The sequence below is a fragment of the Takifugu flavidus genome, chromosome 14 (genome assembly GCF_003711565.1).
Source record: "Takifugu flavidus isolate HTHZ2018 chromosome 14, ASM371156v2, whole genome shotgun sequence".
Lineage (NCBI taxonomy): Eukaryota > Metazoa > Chordata > Actinopteri > Tetraodontiformes > Tetraodontidae > Takifugu > Takifugu flavidus.
Genome location: NC_079533.1, coordinates 10,694,999 through 10,710,413, shown reverse-complemented (window position 1 = coordinate 10,710,413; position 15,415 = coordinate 10,694,999). Strand labels below are relative to the sequence as shown.

General features: G+C 45.9%; 2 protein-coding genes and 1 long non-coding RNA gene across 4 annotated transcripts; 1 reads left to right on the top strand and 2 right to left on the bottom strand.

The window, feature by feature from the left end:
- Positions 1–445: 445 nt before the first annotated feature.
- On the bottom strand, positions 446–2,957 carry prdx5 (peroxiredoxin 5). Its single transcript, XM_057054503.1, has 6 exons — positions 2,731–2,957; positions 1,524–1,658; positions 1,316–1,447; positions 1,113–1,151; positions 965–1,029; positions 446–874 (listed from the first exon to the last, which is right to left on the bottom strand). The coding sequence occupies exons 1-6, from the start codon at positions 2,824–2,826 to the stop codon at positions 769–771; spliced, it is 573 nt and encodes a 190-aa protein (XP_056910483.1). The 5' UTR covers positions 2,827–2,957; the 3' UTR covers positions 446–768.
- Positions 2,958–4,079: 1,122 nt separating this feature from the next.
- esrra (estrogen-related receptor alpha) lies at positions 4,080–13,759 on the bottom strand. Of its 2 annotated transcripts, XM_057054470.1 has the most exons (8): positions 13,459–13,759; positions 12,250–12,348; positions 8,788–9,165; positions 8,580–8,696; positions 8,390–8,503; positions 7,591–7,758; positions 7,086–7,355; positions 4,080–6,707 (listed from the first exon to the last, which is right to left on the bottom strand). In XM_057054470.1, exons 3-8 carry the CDS (start codon positions 9,158–9,160, stop codon positions 6,454–6,456), a joined length of 1,296 nt encoding a protein of 431 aa, XP_056910450.1. In that variant the 5' UTR covers positions 9,161–9,165; positions 12,250–12,348; positions 13,459–13,759; the 3' UTR covers positions 4,080–6,453. The 2 variants fall into 2 exon arrangements, with proteins under 2 accessions (XP_056910450.1, XP_056910451.1); XM_057054471.1 differs by lacking the exons at positions 12,250–12,348; positions 13,459–13,759 and adding an exon at positions 11,599–11,734.
- On the top strand, positions 11,630–12,773 carry LOC130537598 (uncharacterized). The gene is made up of 2 exons (XR_008953657.1): positions 11,630–11,759; positions 12,003–12,773. It is a non-coding gene; the product is annotated as an uncharacterized LOC130537598 (long non-coding RNA).
- Positions 13,760–15,415: the final 1,656 nt, after the last annotated feature.

Here is a 15,415-nt window from a genome sequence, read left to right as displayed (position 1 = left end):
TCCTGTATCGTTCCTTAGAGCAGCGAGGCTGCAGGAGTCTGCTGCTGAAGCTGCTTCCCAGTTTGTCCACTGTGTTATGGAGGGGGTGGGAGGGACTGAGGATGTTCCTGCCTTGTTATGGAAGACAAATTTCCTGGAATGGAAAGTCATCCCATAGTATATCTGAGTGATCCAAGTGTTCCAAACCCCTAAAATGATTTTTTTTTTTTTTTAAAGTTCATACAAATTACATTAGCATTAAATTGGGGATTAAGAGGAGATATGGCTGGTGAAGCCAGATTCCTTGAAGTTTAAAACCCACTTTCACATAAAGGCTGCATTTTAACTCTAAAGTCCTTTTTACCATCATTAATTTCCGTTTGCCTTCGGGCAAATAGCAAACCTGACAGTGTTAGGGTGTTGTGCAATAGAGATATGGAAAATATTAAAGTGACATGACAGCAGCTTTGTTTTCCAGTTTATTCTCAATGATCTGCTGTGTGGAAAAATACACTACAAACAAAACAGGGAAACACTAGTTGCTATAGTCAGGACACATTCATGTCACACGTAACAGTATGTAACAGGATAAATGTCAGATGTAACAGTCTGTAATGAACAGGATAAAGCATTTTCCTTTGGGTCATAATTTCTCATTGTGCGCATTAATAACCTCACATTTTTTTTAAAACCCATTTAATCTTCGCTCTGAGTTAGATCAAATGGGGGAACTTTTGTTAGTGCAACTATTACAGCAACCCACTTTGGTGTAATTCTGTTCGTTTCTTCCTACAGATCAGACAGAATGTTGGGGGCCAGGCTGCAGGTCAGCCCAGTCCCGTCAGGCTCCACGTTAATCTTCTTCACAACTCCATCTTCCACCAACATGGCGTATCTGAAACACAACATCAAGTGTGCAACAATTAACTGCCATGACCCTGCAGACAACCAGTTCAGCGGCCAACAGTTATCATCCATTATATACCTCTTGGATCGCTTGTTTCCAAGTACCTGTACGAGCTCTTCGCTGTCAAGCAACAGGTCGACTGCCTAAAAAGCAGGAAGACAAAGATTGATGAGTGAACAGGACACAACACAACACACTTCAGGAAAGATGTTGAAAGAGGCTTTACCTTGGTAAAAGCTCCGGTGGGATCAGCCAGCATACGAACCTACGGCACAAAAGGACCCTCATTATTATTCTTTATACTTGAAAAGTATAATTAATATTAGCATACTGCTAATCATCAGAAAAGATCTGTTTTAAACGCTTCTCACAATCTGACTCGGTCTCACAAAAATGCCGTGCTATTGCGAAATATAAAGCCACCCTTACCTTCCCATCTGCCCCGTGTTCTTTCCCCCAGGCGGCCATGACGAAGGCATCGTTGACTGAAATGCAAGCCAGTTCCTGCACACCTTTAGCCTTCAAGTCCTCAGCTTGCTGCACAAACCCTGGCAGGTGAGTCTGAAAAGCAGAGCAAAAACAACCCTGTCAACCATGGCAAAACAATAAGTGCACAAGCTAATGGTAGATACCGAACCTTAGAACAACCAGGTGTGAAAGCTCCAGGGACAGCAAACAGGACTCCCTTCTTCCCCTTGAAGAGCTGATCCATAGAAACCTTATTTTTAGGCTCTCCTTCCTGGACCTCCACTGCTGGGAGAGAGTCACCAACCTGAGGGGGGATGGAGAAAACAATAAAACTGAAAAGAAAACCCTGGTCACTCCTGCTAATCGTTTACTCAATTTAGTGAAGTCAACAATAAGCCACACAGGTCATCATTTTTTGAAGCTGTTTAATCTCCCAGCCAAGAGGCCTCTTCAGTTCTGACTAATGGTAATCCTTGAATACCCCTCTGTATTCTGAATGGGACCTTATGGACCTTCCTGATCATTATGTGCTGTTGGGTGTGAAGGATTGTGAAACATTCTGGGAAAAATTAAAACAACTTCTTACGGTAATTCTTTTGCGAAACACTCTTGCATGCAATATTACCCATTTCCTTAATTTTGGTTATTTCTACAAAACCCATCTCTCTTCTGAGTGTCACATTATTTACAACGATGTGTCATTAGGTGCCGTGTGGGTGCAGTTCACGTCCCGACCGCAGGGGGGGGCGACAAATCATTACATAATAGTTCAGTTGTGCCTGCCATTAAAATGGCGAATGTGCCAATTTAAGATCTGCGACATGAGTTAAACGCCCAAAGTACAACTTTTGATGCGAAAATTAACTTTGGTATCCCCATTCTCTCATTCAGCTCTTTACGATATATGTCAGGGAACAGTGGTACTCTCCAAATGGGGAATTGATACTGAAAGTGGTTTAAATAAGCTAGGCTTCGTAGTCTTGTCCAGGTCACCAAAAAATGAATAAAATGTGTAGTTATAAAACAGTCACATTTCTCGCCGTGTGTCGATGGAACTCATACACAGGTTCCAGAGGACAGATTATATTAGAGTTTATATCAGAGTTATCATTATTCTGCACCCACAACAAGCCGAGCAAGTGTCGCAGAAGCGTGGGTCACATTCCGAGAGCACCTTGGTGGTTAACGGGTACAAATCTGGACATCTACTTGGCTGTCATGGCGACATGACAGTGGAAAAAAACCACTAACCACAGTCCGTTAAAGCAAGAGAGAAGCCGGAAGCAACACTTAAGTTAATTCCCCTTAAAACGACCTCAACGCCTTTGCTCACAAATCTCAACACAACTAACGACTCAAACGCACATAAATTTTACCTGAATGGGCATTTTGACCAAAGGAGACGTGTGTAGCAACCTTACGCCCCGGATGAGACGAGTGCTCCTGATGAGAGTGGCCGTAGTGGAGAGCATGGAGCTCGGCTGGCTGTTTAAATAGCTAACGGTGGGTAGCACAGCCCTAGCAGCTAGCGGTGCTGCTGTGACGCGTTTACGGTCCTCGGAACTTCGCTATCCACGCTGAGCCTTTACAGGATTTTTACCAACAGCTCTGCGTCTGGAGCACTTAAGCGCCAGGACGCAGTCTGGAGTCCGCATCTGACTTAATCTTTATTGACTGTGACATCTGCTGGCATGAGGCCATGTTTAATAAAGTTCCTGTGTTTTGTCCTACTTTGGTGAAGGCAGCGAATGGAGCTGCGATAGCTTTGCATATACCGTATATCTGCTTATCATTTTTTGTTTGTTTGTTTTTGCAATGTTTAAGGGGGAATCAAAACCTCAGATTCAGGAATCGCATCGGTCAAGCTGCAAACCCAAAAGAGTATCGTATGTTTGATGATGGATTGACGGGGTAGATTTCTCAAAAATGACAAATGCCACTAAAGTGTTGATCTGACTCCTGTTGTGCTAACTCCAGGAAATGCCCATTTCTGTTGTATTTTCAAATAAATAAAGCTAAATATAAAGAAGCATGAGAGGAAAAGCTCAATCCTAAAAACCAGAGTTACCCATTAGGAAAATGTGGTTGTCTGTATTATTTACTACTGTATTTTCTCTTGCGTGCATCATTTGTCTGCCACCCTGCCTATCAAAGCTCATCTATCCAAACAGCTTAAACACACATCGCTGTGAGTTTATGCAAATACACACAAAAACCCTTCAGGCTCTCTTGAAGGGCAGGAGGTTGCTGTGACCTCTGACCTCCAAATTCAAATCTCTCTTTGCTTCAATATTTGTACCAGTTGTGAAGAGGTTGTCGAGCCTTAGATGCTAAAAGGGGTGAACATGACAGAACAGAACCTTTGAACTCCAACTTCTTACCTCTAACTGATAAATGACACGAACGGCCGTCCAGATAACCTGAAGAGGGGATGTGTTTGACCCTGGCTTTAGTCTTAAATAAGAAACAAGACTCGTGCATGTTTGTGCTTGACTTCACAGTTACCAGAGTAACTTGATCTAACTTTGAGGCTGTTTTTGACAGAGTTGCATATCTTAGATCAGTACAGGAGCTAGCAGAGGTGCAGAAGACTGTTCGATATGATTTGCAGGAGCCTTTTAGACCTCAGCCTGAGTTTTCAGCCTTCAACAGTCGTCTTCGGCACATCACCATTTAGAGACACACACACACACACCAGTGACAGCGGAAGAGATGAGAACATGACTTTTGGTGGTGGTGTGTCCATTTATTACTCAGCACAAAGCACCTACATTATTCCACACCTTCTGGACACAGACAGTGGAAGATCTCACTTTTTTCACAGTGATTTTTATGTGGACATGTTCAGACAAGGACATCAAAACTTTTAATCAAACAACAAAAAAAACAGCCTACACACAGAAAATCACTGCCAATAATCACACAAAAAAACAAAGCAGTGTCAACAAACATTAAATTGAGTAAAAAATAGAATTTAATCATTTAAATAGTCTTTCAAAATACAAACATTGATCTGAACTTCTAAATAATATGTTTAGTTGCTATTCTTTATTATAACTGGCAATGTTACATGTACACTGTGGCTATACAAGGAAATGTGTGAGGTTTGGGAATTTATTGTATTGCTCGTGTCTATTAAAGCGCACATATTTTATACAACTACAAATAGCTGTTTAATTTTTAACAGTGACACTTAAACCTCACAGTCAGCCCAACCAAACGTATCGAAAATACAAATGGGTGCTAATGAAAAATCTAAATCCCAGCACACAACTCGGGGTTAATGGCGGTTTTGCTTTCAGAAACTTGATTTAATGAAAGAGAAGGTTACAAAACACTGACAAAAAAAACTTGACAGAGTCCTGCGAGTATGACAGCCACCACAGATCTTCAGCACCGTTACGCCTGTGAAATTCGACTGTACCTGGTTTCATAAACCATGATTATTTAGCTGTATACTCTGAGAAGAAACCCAAAAAAGTGGGGAAAATGCTTCCGTCGGTGTGAATGCTGTCATGCAATTAACCCCACCATCGTGAAAAGGTCAATTTTAAATGGCCACCTGCCTCCTGAGGTAGCCCTCTGCGGCTGCTGTTCGACCACATCAGCTTCAAACACACCGCTGACGACTAAAAAAAAACAAACAGTATTCATCAAATCCTGTAAGGAAAACTTGGGAGACTGAACCGCGTCACAATGTAAATATCCTTACATCCCGGAAATAAAGTTAGAAAAAAGCTTCAAGTCATTACAAACATCAGAACACTGAAAACTGCACAAACACGTTTCCGAAGGGGGATTTTTCTTAAATCACATTTGCTGGCTTTATCATCTTCCACTGTAAATTGCAAGTTTCTATTTAATTAAATGGAACTGTACATGGCTAACAGGTAAATGGCACTCCGGCCGCTAACATATTTACACGGGTGGTTTTGGCATCAGACGCTCTAACCTTGCATTGCATGTGAAGGTTCTGATCCGTGGGCAGTTGTGCCTGTATGACCCTGAACAATGGGCGGTACTCTCACACACGCAGACGCCGTATGTGCTGCGTCTCCCGGCGCTTGAAGCTCGGTGATTTCAAGTTAAAGTTCTCCATCGGAGTTAAAGTTCTCCATCGCAGTTCTTTTAAGCAGCATTCCTCGCTGCAAATAAACAAACAAAACAAAACAAAAAAAAAAAAAAAGGCAAACTGATCACACATCGCTTCAGGTTAGTGTTGAGGATTAGCCAGCTCACTGAAGAAACCGGACCGGTACTTGTAGACAGCGCAGCTGCTCAGTTCAAAAACAGTGGTTAGCGCTAAAAGACCTTTTTTTTTTTTTTTTTAAAAAAAGCAGATCAGGAGGCATTTTTTTCTAGTTGTTTTTTTCCCCACACTGGTTTTGTGTGTTCTTTCCTGCTCCCAGTACTGGGCTAGACTGCAGAGCAACACGGTTGCTCCTGCAGAAGCCAGTTTTGATACCTTTTTTTAATCAACTTCACCTTTTAAAATGACCACCGATGGTTCCCAACTCCAAAGGATTTTTTTGCAGCAGCTAAAATCATAAAAATCTAAATTTGTGTATACGAGTAGAAGAGAAATGCTCCCATACGACTAAGCTTACCTCCATATCCATTATAAACACAACGAACCATAATTGAGTCATATTGCTTTTTCACATATTGCAATGAATTAACCCTATGAAGTAGCCCATAATAACAGGCAGATCTATAGTAATTACATCAGGCTGACCCTATAATGGACCATCAAGCCTTTCACCAGGTCAGTTACTATGGCTTTCAGGAGTTACATGTTCCATTGTTTATGTTTATTTCATTTCAAAGTCTGTTGTGGGGTACCGAGAATCTCTTTCAGTGGTTATGCAACTTCAGGTTAACGCCTTGATGTTCCTCTCCCGACAGCGTTTCCCAGCATCCTCTGCAGTTTAAACGGTTGCATCTGAATAACCAGTTCTCACCACTGCAAAGTTTTCGTTCCCATCGCTTCGTGTACCCGAGGAGTAAAGAGTCACTGTCCTCGTTATGTATTCTTCTATAAAAATCATTTTCCCCCGCACGCCCTCTAAATGAGGTCTCTGTTGCGTTCTTCCTCGTTTCTAGGGAGAGTCCATCATGGCTTCCAGCATCTCCAGGAAGAGTTTGTGCATGGGTACGCCGCCGCGGGTCTTGATGCTGTAGAAGGTGGTCAGGGCGCGGCCTGCAGTCTGTCTGAGCAGAGGTAACGTTAAGAGGAGGCGTCCTGCCCGCTGGGGGTCGTCGGGGCGCCGCTGACATTCCAACTCCAGCAGGGCCTGGTGGAGGAGGTCCCGCAGCTTCTGCACGGCCTCCATGTCCTCGATGTAAACAGAGTCTGACGGAACAGCAGGAGGCACAAGGTCAGGTACAGGGTGGGGGAGGGGCCCGGTAAATACTCGCTCAGTTGTCACAAACACAAATTTGACTGCCTCTGATTACAAAACAAACATGGAGTCTGTAATTAAAAGCGGGAGGTGCCAGATTATCTGCTGTTGACAGTAAGCTCCAGTGAAGATTTCTGAGGCGTCAGCATGACGGCTGTGAACGGTAAAGCAGCCGGTATGTATAAAACCTATACATGCATGAGAATAAAGCATCGGAGGACTTTGGACGTTGATTCTTATTGCGAGTTCGGGAGTTTAATGTTACCTTTAAAGCCGGTTTTACCAAAACGTGAGACAGACAGAAACAAATCTGTGAGCATAAATGATACCTGAGTTGGTGAGCGAGATGGCTTTTAGCATAACAAACTCCTCCCGGTCCACGTTCAGCGCACGGAACCGGCGAGCGAGTTGACTGATCGCCGTGTTCAGCTCCGTCAGTCCGGCGACACGTGACATTTCCTCGTCCAGGACGAAGTCCTCGGCGAACACCACCTCGTCCTCGCAGCCGATTGAGCGGTACGCCACGCCCAGCACCAGCACCTCCAGCCACACTGACTGCAGAACTGACATCTGGTCGGCGAGAGACAGCGACAGGAAGCCTGCGGGGACGTGCACACACACACACACACACACACACGGAGAATTTTACATGCAGTGGAGTTCTGCCAAACTGGCAATAGGTCCCGTGTCTCTGCAGTAGCCAAATAATAGGCTGCGTGCTGTGGGCAGCTGGTGACCCAACTTCAGCTTGTTAAACACTTAAGATCTTCAGCTCTTCTCAAAAGACCAACTATTTACAGTGCAGAGCAATTTAATCAAAGCATATTCTCTTACCAGGAATGTGTTTGGCCCAGCCGATGATGACCACCAGCTCGCGATCTGCCAGGTCACAAAGGGTGGTGAGCGTGCGCTGGGCCGTGTCAGGCTGCAGCGGATCAGGCATGGCGAACAACTTCTCCGGCTCTGCCACCAGGAGGTGGGACACGATGATGTTGGAGGAACCTGAAGCGGAAAAGACAGAAAATAACAGGTTATTAATACAAATTCAACCTCCGGCCGAAGGTTTCTCTAAAACCTGCACAGCCACCTGATATCCAGAGAGCGGCCTGCTGATCTAAAGGTTTCCACATTAGCACGGATGTGGTGTTTAAATGGCGGAACTGCTGAGAAGATGCAGAGTTGTGCAACTGTTGCAATGTGTATTTGTGCCTCTTCACAGGAAATTAGAATTTCAATTAGTCCCAAACGCCACACAAATCGAGCAGAAGCTGGCGTGTTTTCACTGTGACACCCGACTGAGCCTCCAACAGTGAATATGATCACACTTGACGAGAGCGAATGTTCTAAGATCAGAGTGTATCAGGGACATTTCAGGATGTGGACGCGGTTCAACCGTCCTCTGATGTTCCAGACCACCAAAAGTGCACGTTGATTCTACCTTCAGTGTATCACACAGTTAAAAACAGTTGCCTCTCTGATGGAGTGACCTTTCATAAAAATAAGCTTGCTTACGGGAAAGCTTTCCATCTCATTTGCACAAATTAATTCTCGTTAGCCACCACCCTGCTGGAGAGATTTAAAAAAAAAAAAAAAAATCTATATCAAAATGAAGAGACGAGAATGTCAATCCCACCTTTTTCAGCCTCCTTTGTCAGCTGTAGGGGAGCGCTCTGATACGTAGCATTCTCCACTTCGGGGCGTCTTTTGTACTTCTGCCGTCCACCCCTGACTCTGTCCAGACGGACCCCTTTAAAAGAGGAAGAAATTAGGAAACAAACAGAAGCTTTGTCTGAAACACCAACAGGAAGGTTCTGGGTGCTCACCCTCTTTCAGCATGCCAACTTTGAGGCATTTGGTGAAGCGGCATGCCTGGCAAGCCTTTCTGCGCCTCTTGGTGATCTCACACTCATTCGACGCTGGACAGCTGTATTCAATGTTACCTGAGGGGAGGAAGAGACCGCGTCAAGGCTCTAAAGGCTCCCCCGCATTTGATGCTTTTGAAGGTTTCCCGAGGATGTGATCAGAACTCACCTTGGATGGTTCTCTTAAAGAACGCTTTGCAGGCCTCGCACGAAGCTACGCCGTAGTGGTAGCCCGACGCCACGTCCCCGCACACCAGACACAGCCGCTTGGGCAGCGTGCTCAGCGCGTACTTGCAGCGGCCCGCTCCATTTCCAGCGGAGCTTTCTTCCGCCCCGTCGCCGCCTTCGTCTTTGAAGTGGCAGCGCAGGGCTGGCGTGTAGAGTGGCGGCGAGTAGCGTTTAACGCCGTCTCCTCGGGGTCCCCCGCTCTGAGAGGAATCTGAAGAGGCCCCGCCGGGGCTGGTTCGACCTCCCCCGCCTCCTTCGGGACTGCTGGGCTCTGCCTTTATGTAGACGTCTGACCGGCGCTCCCTGGAAGACATGATAGCTGGGGGGGGGGGGGAGACAACAAAGAAATGTCAGAGTCAATAGAACCACCTTCAGCTGGAAAAAGGGCAAAGATTTTCATAATTATCTATTCAAAAGAATCAGGAAAAGGTTATGATGCCAGTCTGGCCCCATCACGGGCAGCGGCAGCTTTCTGCCTCCGACAAGCCTCTAAGTGATGCAGGTACGCTGATGTGGACAAACGCTGCAAACCTGTGGTGAATATCAAAGACGCAAAAGCTGTTCAGTGAGGCGGGACGCGGCGTTCTTGGCTCCATGCGCTGTTGCATTACTGCGAAAATGAAGCCGTGATTCAGAAAAACACGGCTGCGGCGGGCTTTGTGGTCAAGTTGTTCCCTGAAATGGTCTGGACTGATTTCTTTTTTTTTTAAATTAGTATTGGGTGTGGCTTTAGTAATAACCTCTGAATCACAGATTCTGGCTGAAATCCCCTCCAAACTATTTGAAATCTGTGTTGTACGCGGCTGTAGTGACCTTTGACTCCAAAACCAGTGACTCAAAGATTCCAGCAAACATCCATCGAACGATCTGGATTTGTTTGTGCAGCCGCAGCACCGGCGGCGTGAAGCGGCGCTACCGCCGTCTAATTGTTTCCTCTCGTCTCGTTTCCTCCGCTAAGTAGCACTTAGTGCCGCGTCGTTCCATTATTTCCTTTTTTAATCTTTTAAATCCAGCAAAACACCAATTCAGGGACAGGATTCTTCCATCCAGAGGCTCGCTTAGATGAAAATACGCAGTCAAGGAATCATCAGCACGGCGTCGGGCCTTTGTCTGTGACATTTATAGACATTAAAATAGCCAAGGTGACTGGATGAAGGTCGCCTTGCTCATGAGCAGCGGCCATGCTCGCCTCTTCAGACACATAATTCATGCTCAAGTCTGGCGGCGAGAGCGCCGCAGCGACCTGCCCGCCTGGCGTTCACTTCAGGAACAAACAATCTAACTGTTTATGAATACCAAGGATTAATTCAACAAGGTGCCTAAAGCTGTATTAAAGGGTCAAAGACAACTATTAAAAGACGAGATTTAATTCCTTCAGAGGGGGAACACACGTGTCCTTGAAGTAACTTTTAATGCCAAGTGTGGGGGCTTTTAATGTCAATCATAGGAGGCATTCAACCATTATTAGCCTAAACACAAGCTGACCTCTGTGACATGTGATGCAGTCGTGTCAGATGGGCATTTACACCACGAGGGCCGCTGCATTCAAGTACCAACAAACATCTGGGTGAAGAATATTTGTCTAAAGCATAGTTCTGTGCTCAAGTTGGGGTAATAATTCATCCAGTGTACCATCGGTGCACAGGTCCTGTAATCACAGCCCTAAAAGGAGACCCAGTCAGTGTACTGTTAACAAGGATAATTTGTTCACAGTCAATTACACTGTCAGAGCAGCAGGTCTCTCCTTTCAATCGTCCCTAAATCGGTCCCTGAACTCATCACTGGAGACGTTAGAAAACTCCCCCCAATTACTTTGTTCTCATTTTAAATTCATAATCACTCTAAGAGAGAAGAATCCATGCAGACTGGTGGGGTTAATGCTCATTATGGAGAGATTTCAGCTCTATATAGCACCTGTTTCACCCAGTTGCATCCAGTCCAGTCCAATTCAAGTGTTGGAATACTTAACATGCATTGCTTGTTATCAGCTCGATTCCCGCCACTATTAATTTACCATTCCATTTCCTGATGGGCTTTCCAACCATAGAAAACTAATTCTAAACAAGGCGTAAACAAAGATTTTACACAGATTTTCACACGCTCTTTTAAAACCTGACAACTAACATAAAACTTGCTCCTTATGTCAGCTTTATCTCGGTCATCTTTGGAGCAACAGTCAACACAGTTGTACAGTAGCTGACAGTCCGTCCACACACTTTCTTTGGACTTTGGCCCCTGGGAGCATGATTGTAGCTGCACTACTGGGGCCAGAGTGAATCCGGACCAAAGTTTAGCTGAGGTGTAGTAGACTTTACAATCTCAGTGGAATGATCCGGCAGCAATATAAAGGCTGATAAACTGGCAACGATAATTAACCAGGAAAGCTGTGGGCACGTTTACAGCCATGCACGCTGTTTAACATTACCAGTCGTACATGTGCACCGTTGGCCAGTACATCCTTAGCTTCGACAAATCATCGCCTTAATAACAGCGTTAGCAGATTGATTAAAGCGGACAAATAGTATTTGGGTCAACAGGCGCGGATATTCAATGCGTCCTTATCGATAAACACCCACTGTCAACACTTCTGAGCTCCATTAGAAGCATGTTTTGACTAGCATTAGCATTAGCTTCCATCCGTAAAACTGCTATCCGGAGCTATGCGTGTTAGCATGCTAGCGTTAATCCTAAGTAAGTGAGCGCTCTCCTCCTGGGGGTCGAGGGTTATTTTTGTCACTAGGCTGCATCTTACCTGATAACCGCGAGTACAAGGGTACGTTAAGTCTCGACGTGGTGTAATGTCAAGGCACACGGATTGAAGAATTGTTGGTTAGCAGACAGCCAGCCCACTGTTAGCATGTGTTTCGGTGCGTTGGAGATGGGCCGGGCTACAGGGATTCTCTCTAACCGCAGGTACAAAATAAGGGGTAAATAGCTTTAATACGCGTATATTCAACAAAGACCTCGGATGGTATTGTGTGATTGTTTATATACGTTAAATAAAAGATCGTGTCACGTGTCAACTTTACACTACGGGCTAAAATTCAGTTATGGAAAAGGGAGGAATGAATCTGTAGGTCTTTATTCCAAAGTGTGTTTCCACTGTTTCCCATTTACTCCAAGAAATTCCTTTGTTTATGTTTTTGTCCCTGACAGCACAACTTTAGTTATGGCAACAGCGTGGCCTCTCACGGGAGCAGCACTGTCATGGAATAACACCAGAATCTGGGATGTGAAACCAGAATCCAGCGCCTGCACATGGTTCTCCCATTTCTTAACATTCCAGGCCCAAAGTCCATCACAGGGTGCATAAAAAATGAACTGTCAGGGAACGCTTGCCAAACAACCAGGAGGTACAGCGTGCTATTGATCCAGGGGAAGGAGTGAGGTGCTGAGAGATTACCTGCTGCTGGGTTTGAGGATTATGTGTTTGTGACTCCTGCTGGACGTGGGCGGCTGAGGTGCTATAGCTTTCCGTAGAATTGCACGATTCTCAGGACACCTGCAATGCAAGGAGGAAAAAAAAAAAACTCACATTGTCATCCGTCACTGGGTGATTTCCATTATTAACAACGAGGATTCCTCACTGAAACACACACTGCACAGCGGTATCCATGAGGATTCCTGTTCACCATTCGTGTACCCTCCCCCTATTCCTGCGTGACACACTCCAAAGGTCACAGTCACACTAAAGCTTGAAGGACGGACAAAGTGAAGCCGACACCTTGTCTCCCATTCAAAGTCAGGAGCCAAAGTTTGGTGACAACTCTCTGTCAATAATTAGACAGGTTAAACATAACGGGGGACGCAGTGTGGGTTGACTCGGAAAGTAAAAATGAATGAATCAAAACAAATTTTATATCAAAAACAAGTTTGTCCTTTATGGTGAAAAGGGGAATATTCATAAAACAACCAAGAAAAAGCTGGCATGAACTTGTTTTGTTCCATTCTTTTCCTCTCCTATCAGCTCATTGGGTATGCAAGTGAGCAGTGAAGTGTGCTCCTGTGGTCTTTTTGCAAGCCGCCTTGAGAGGGAATTCGCTCGGGATCTCGGGATAAGTGCTCCGGGACACTTCTGTGCACTGCAGCGAGTGTGCTGTGCATTAAAGTCGGTTTATAAGGCGGCGCACCGTGGAGACGCGCCGCCGGCACCGAGGGTGACCTTGCTTACTGATCTCGAACCGGTGAAAGGTTAATTGCCGCGCTGGATTACGCGTTGAGATCAGTGACCTCAATCCCGGGCTGGGAAGCTGCAGGTCCGGCGCGGTTCAGTGTGTTAGCGTGGAAAGAGGAAGGAATACGCCGGTCGTGACAGCTGTAGAAGAGTCTGGCTTTGCAGAAGTCGCATCAAAAGAATGGTATCACAGCTGTTGTGCGTGCGTGACGCGCCGCGCGGTCCGGTCCGAACCCGCTTACTGCCAATTATTAGACAAGTTGAAGAATACACATCTCAGCTTGTGTCTGCTTCCCTCGATATCAACCCAGCCGTGCGAGTGGTGCGTGCACGTCAGCCTACCGGGGCTGCTAACTACATCTCCTTGGTGGGAAGAGTGGTCAGTAGCAGGGTAAACCCTCAGATGTGCGCGACGCGGACACAAGAGAAGCTACTTACCGGGGCACGTAAACGCATCATACGGTTGTCTGTTTAAAATCTGAAATCAGGTAAGTTTTCCCAGCTGGCAAGTCCGCAGTCGAGGGGGGGAGAGAAAGGGGTTCTAAGGACACCGTTCGAGCTTCAGAAGGGTTCTCATGGCGCATCTCTTCGTGGCTTAATGATGAGGCGGGAGCAACAACCGGCAGCACACCGTCCTTTCCGTCTGTCCGGTTCCGCCAGGCTGGTGTTGGACACTTAATTCTCCTCTTCTGCTGCCACAGACGAGGTTGTAGTAGGACGTCACCGTCAAGCTAGCGGCAAGACAACGGTGACTTCCGCTTGGGGGAGTTTCACAATAAATCACAGTAGGCTCGGGAAAAAAAGCACGAATACCTTTTCCAGTCAGGAACTGAGGTTTAACAAACAGTATCGTCGTAGAAAAGAGTTTTATATGCCGTGTTTTGTTTGTATCGTACTGTAAAAGCTATTATTGTTGAGCGTGCCTTTATTTCGGCACGACGAGGGAACTGACTTCCGCTTTTGCCTGGCAGCTTCAGTGAAGCGACGCAGGCCTCTGACGTACTTCTATCCCGTGTCTTTTCTCCTCCCTAAAGCTAAATTTGCGTCTTCCGTTACGTCTGTACGCATCCTCCGCCAGCGTCATCGGCATTACAATAAAGGGCTTGCAACTCGTGAGCAGAAACCATGACCCAGTCTGCGTAAATCCCAATTTAAGTCCAGGTGCATCGGTTTCAGAACGACTCCTTAAAAAGTGTTGAGTTCAGGTGTCAGCTGCGGCCCCCAAAATCCGAGGCTTTCTAAAATGGGAACTCACGAAATTCCCAACGGGAACCAGCAACGATGCGAAGTTTCTGTTCTCATTTGCTGGGTCCCCGTGGGACAAATGGGATATATATATATATATAAACCAGAAAATATTTAGAAATATAGGAAAAAAAACTCCCCAAACTGCTTTTTCTTTATTATTGTGAGGTTTCGGAGACTTGCAGATAGAACCAGCAGTTGATGTACCATGGATATGCCATGGAAACTATAATCATGCCGTCGGTCTTGTGACACTCCAGCCACTTCATTATTTGGACATGAGCCAAGGGAGAGAGAAGCAAATCAATGAAAATCAAACAATCAGGAGGAAAATCCCGACACCAGAGGGCCGGCCATCACTGCATTTTCCTACACGCTTCGCGGATCGATGGTGTACGATTGTTCTTCTCAATGTAGTGGACAAAGTTATTTTCGTCAGGGGCTTCTGGGAATGGCGCAGAAGGGGAAGCAATTGTAACATTACAGAAAAACCAACAGCCGTCTGGAAACGGTTGCAGTAAAGAAGAATTCCCCCCAGAGATGCTAATATTACCAGTCGGCCTCAGCCTAATTGTTGCAATATATATATATATATATATATTTATACGCAACTCCGGACGGCAGCGCGTAGATGCGCCTCTGCGAGGTCACGTGTGCGCCGCGGACTCGGGGGCTCGGGACAGGCGCGCGCACGAGAGGAAACACTGACGGCAGTGTCACTGCGACCTTGAAGCAAGGTCACCGAGTCTGTGCCGCAGACACTGCAATTCTGCGGGGTGGTGCAGAGTCTGCAGCATCATTCCGGTACAGGGAAGGCAAAAGCGGCCACATTCGGTCCAGAGTCCGCGTCAAAGCGCCGGGAGGTTTGATGGCAACTGTCCGTCATTTAGCTCACCGTGCTGGGGAGGATTAGAGGCGTGAATGACAGCTGGGAAAACCCTGGGGTCCCCTTATAACTACAGGTCTTCACCCTGGACAGGTGGCAGCCAGAATGCCACAAATATAAAAAACCACGGCTGAGTTATAAACACGGTTAAATAGTCTGCCTATGTTGAGCCTGTTACAATTTCTCCTATTATCTACCATATTTGAATTGGTTTTACTACTTTGCTAAGATTACATTAGATCGAAATAACTTTCCTGGAGTTTT

Coding starts and splice junctions, on each gene's coding strand:
- esrra (XM_057054470.1), bottom strand. CDS start 9,160: ATGTCTTCCAGGGAGCGCCGGTCAGACGTCTACATAAAGGCAGAGCCC. Junction 8,697..8,787: donor CTTTAAGAGAACCATCCAAG/GTGAGTTCTGAT, acceptor TCCTCCCCTCAG/GTAACATTGAATACAGCTGT. Junction 6,708..7,085: donor CATCTCGCTCACCAACTCAG/GTATCATTTATG, acceptor CTGTTCCGTCAG/ACTCTGTTTACATCGAGGAC.
- prdx5 (XM_057054503.1), bottom strand. CDS start 2,826: ATGCTCTCCACTACGGCCACTCTCATCAGGAGCACTCGTCTCATCCGG. Junction 1,659..2,730: donor TGGTCAAAATGCCCATTCAG/GTAAAATTTATG, acceptor ATCCCCCCTCAG/GTTGGTGACTCTCTCCCAGC. Junction 875..964: donor GGAAACAAGCGATCCAAGAG/GTATATAATGGA, acceptor GTTGTGTTTCAG/ATACGCCATGTTGGTGGAAG.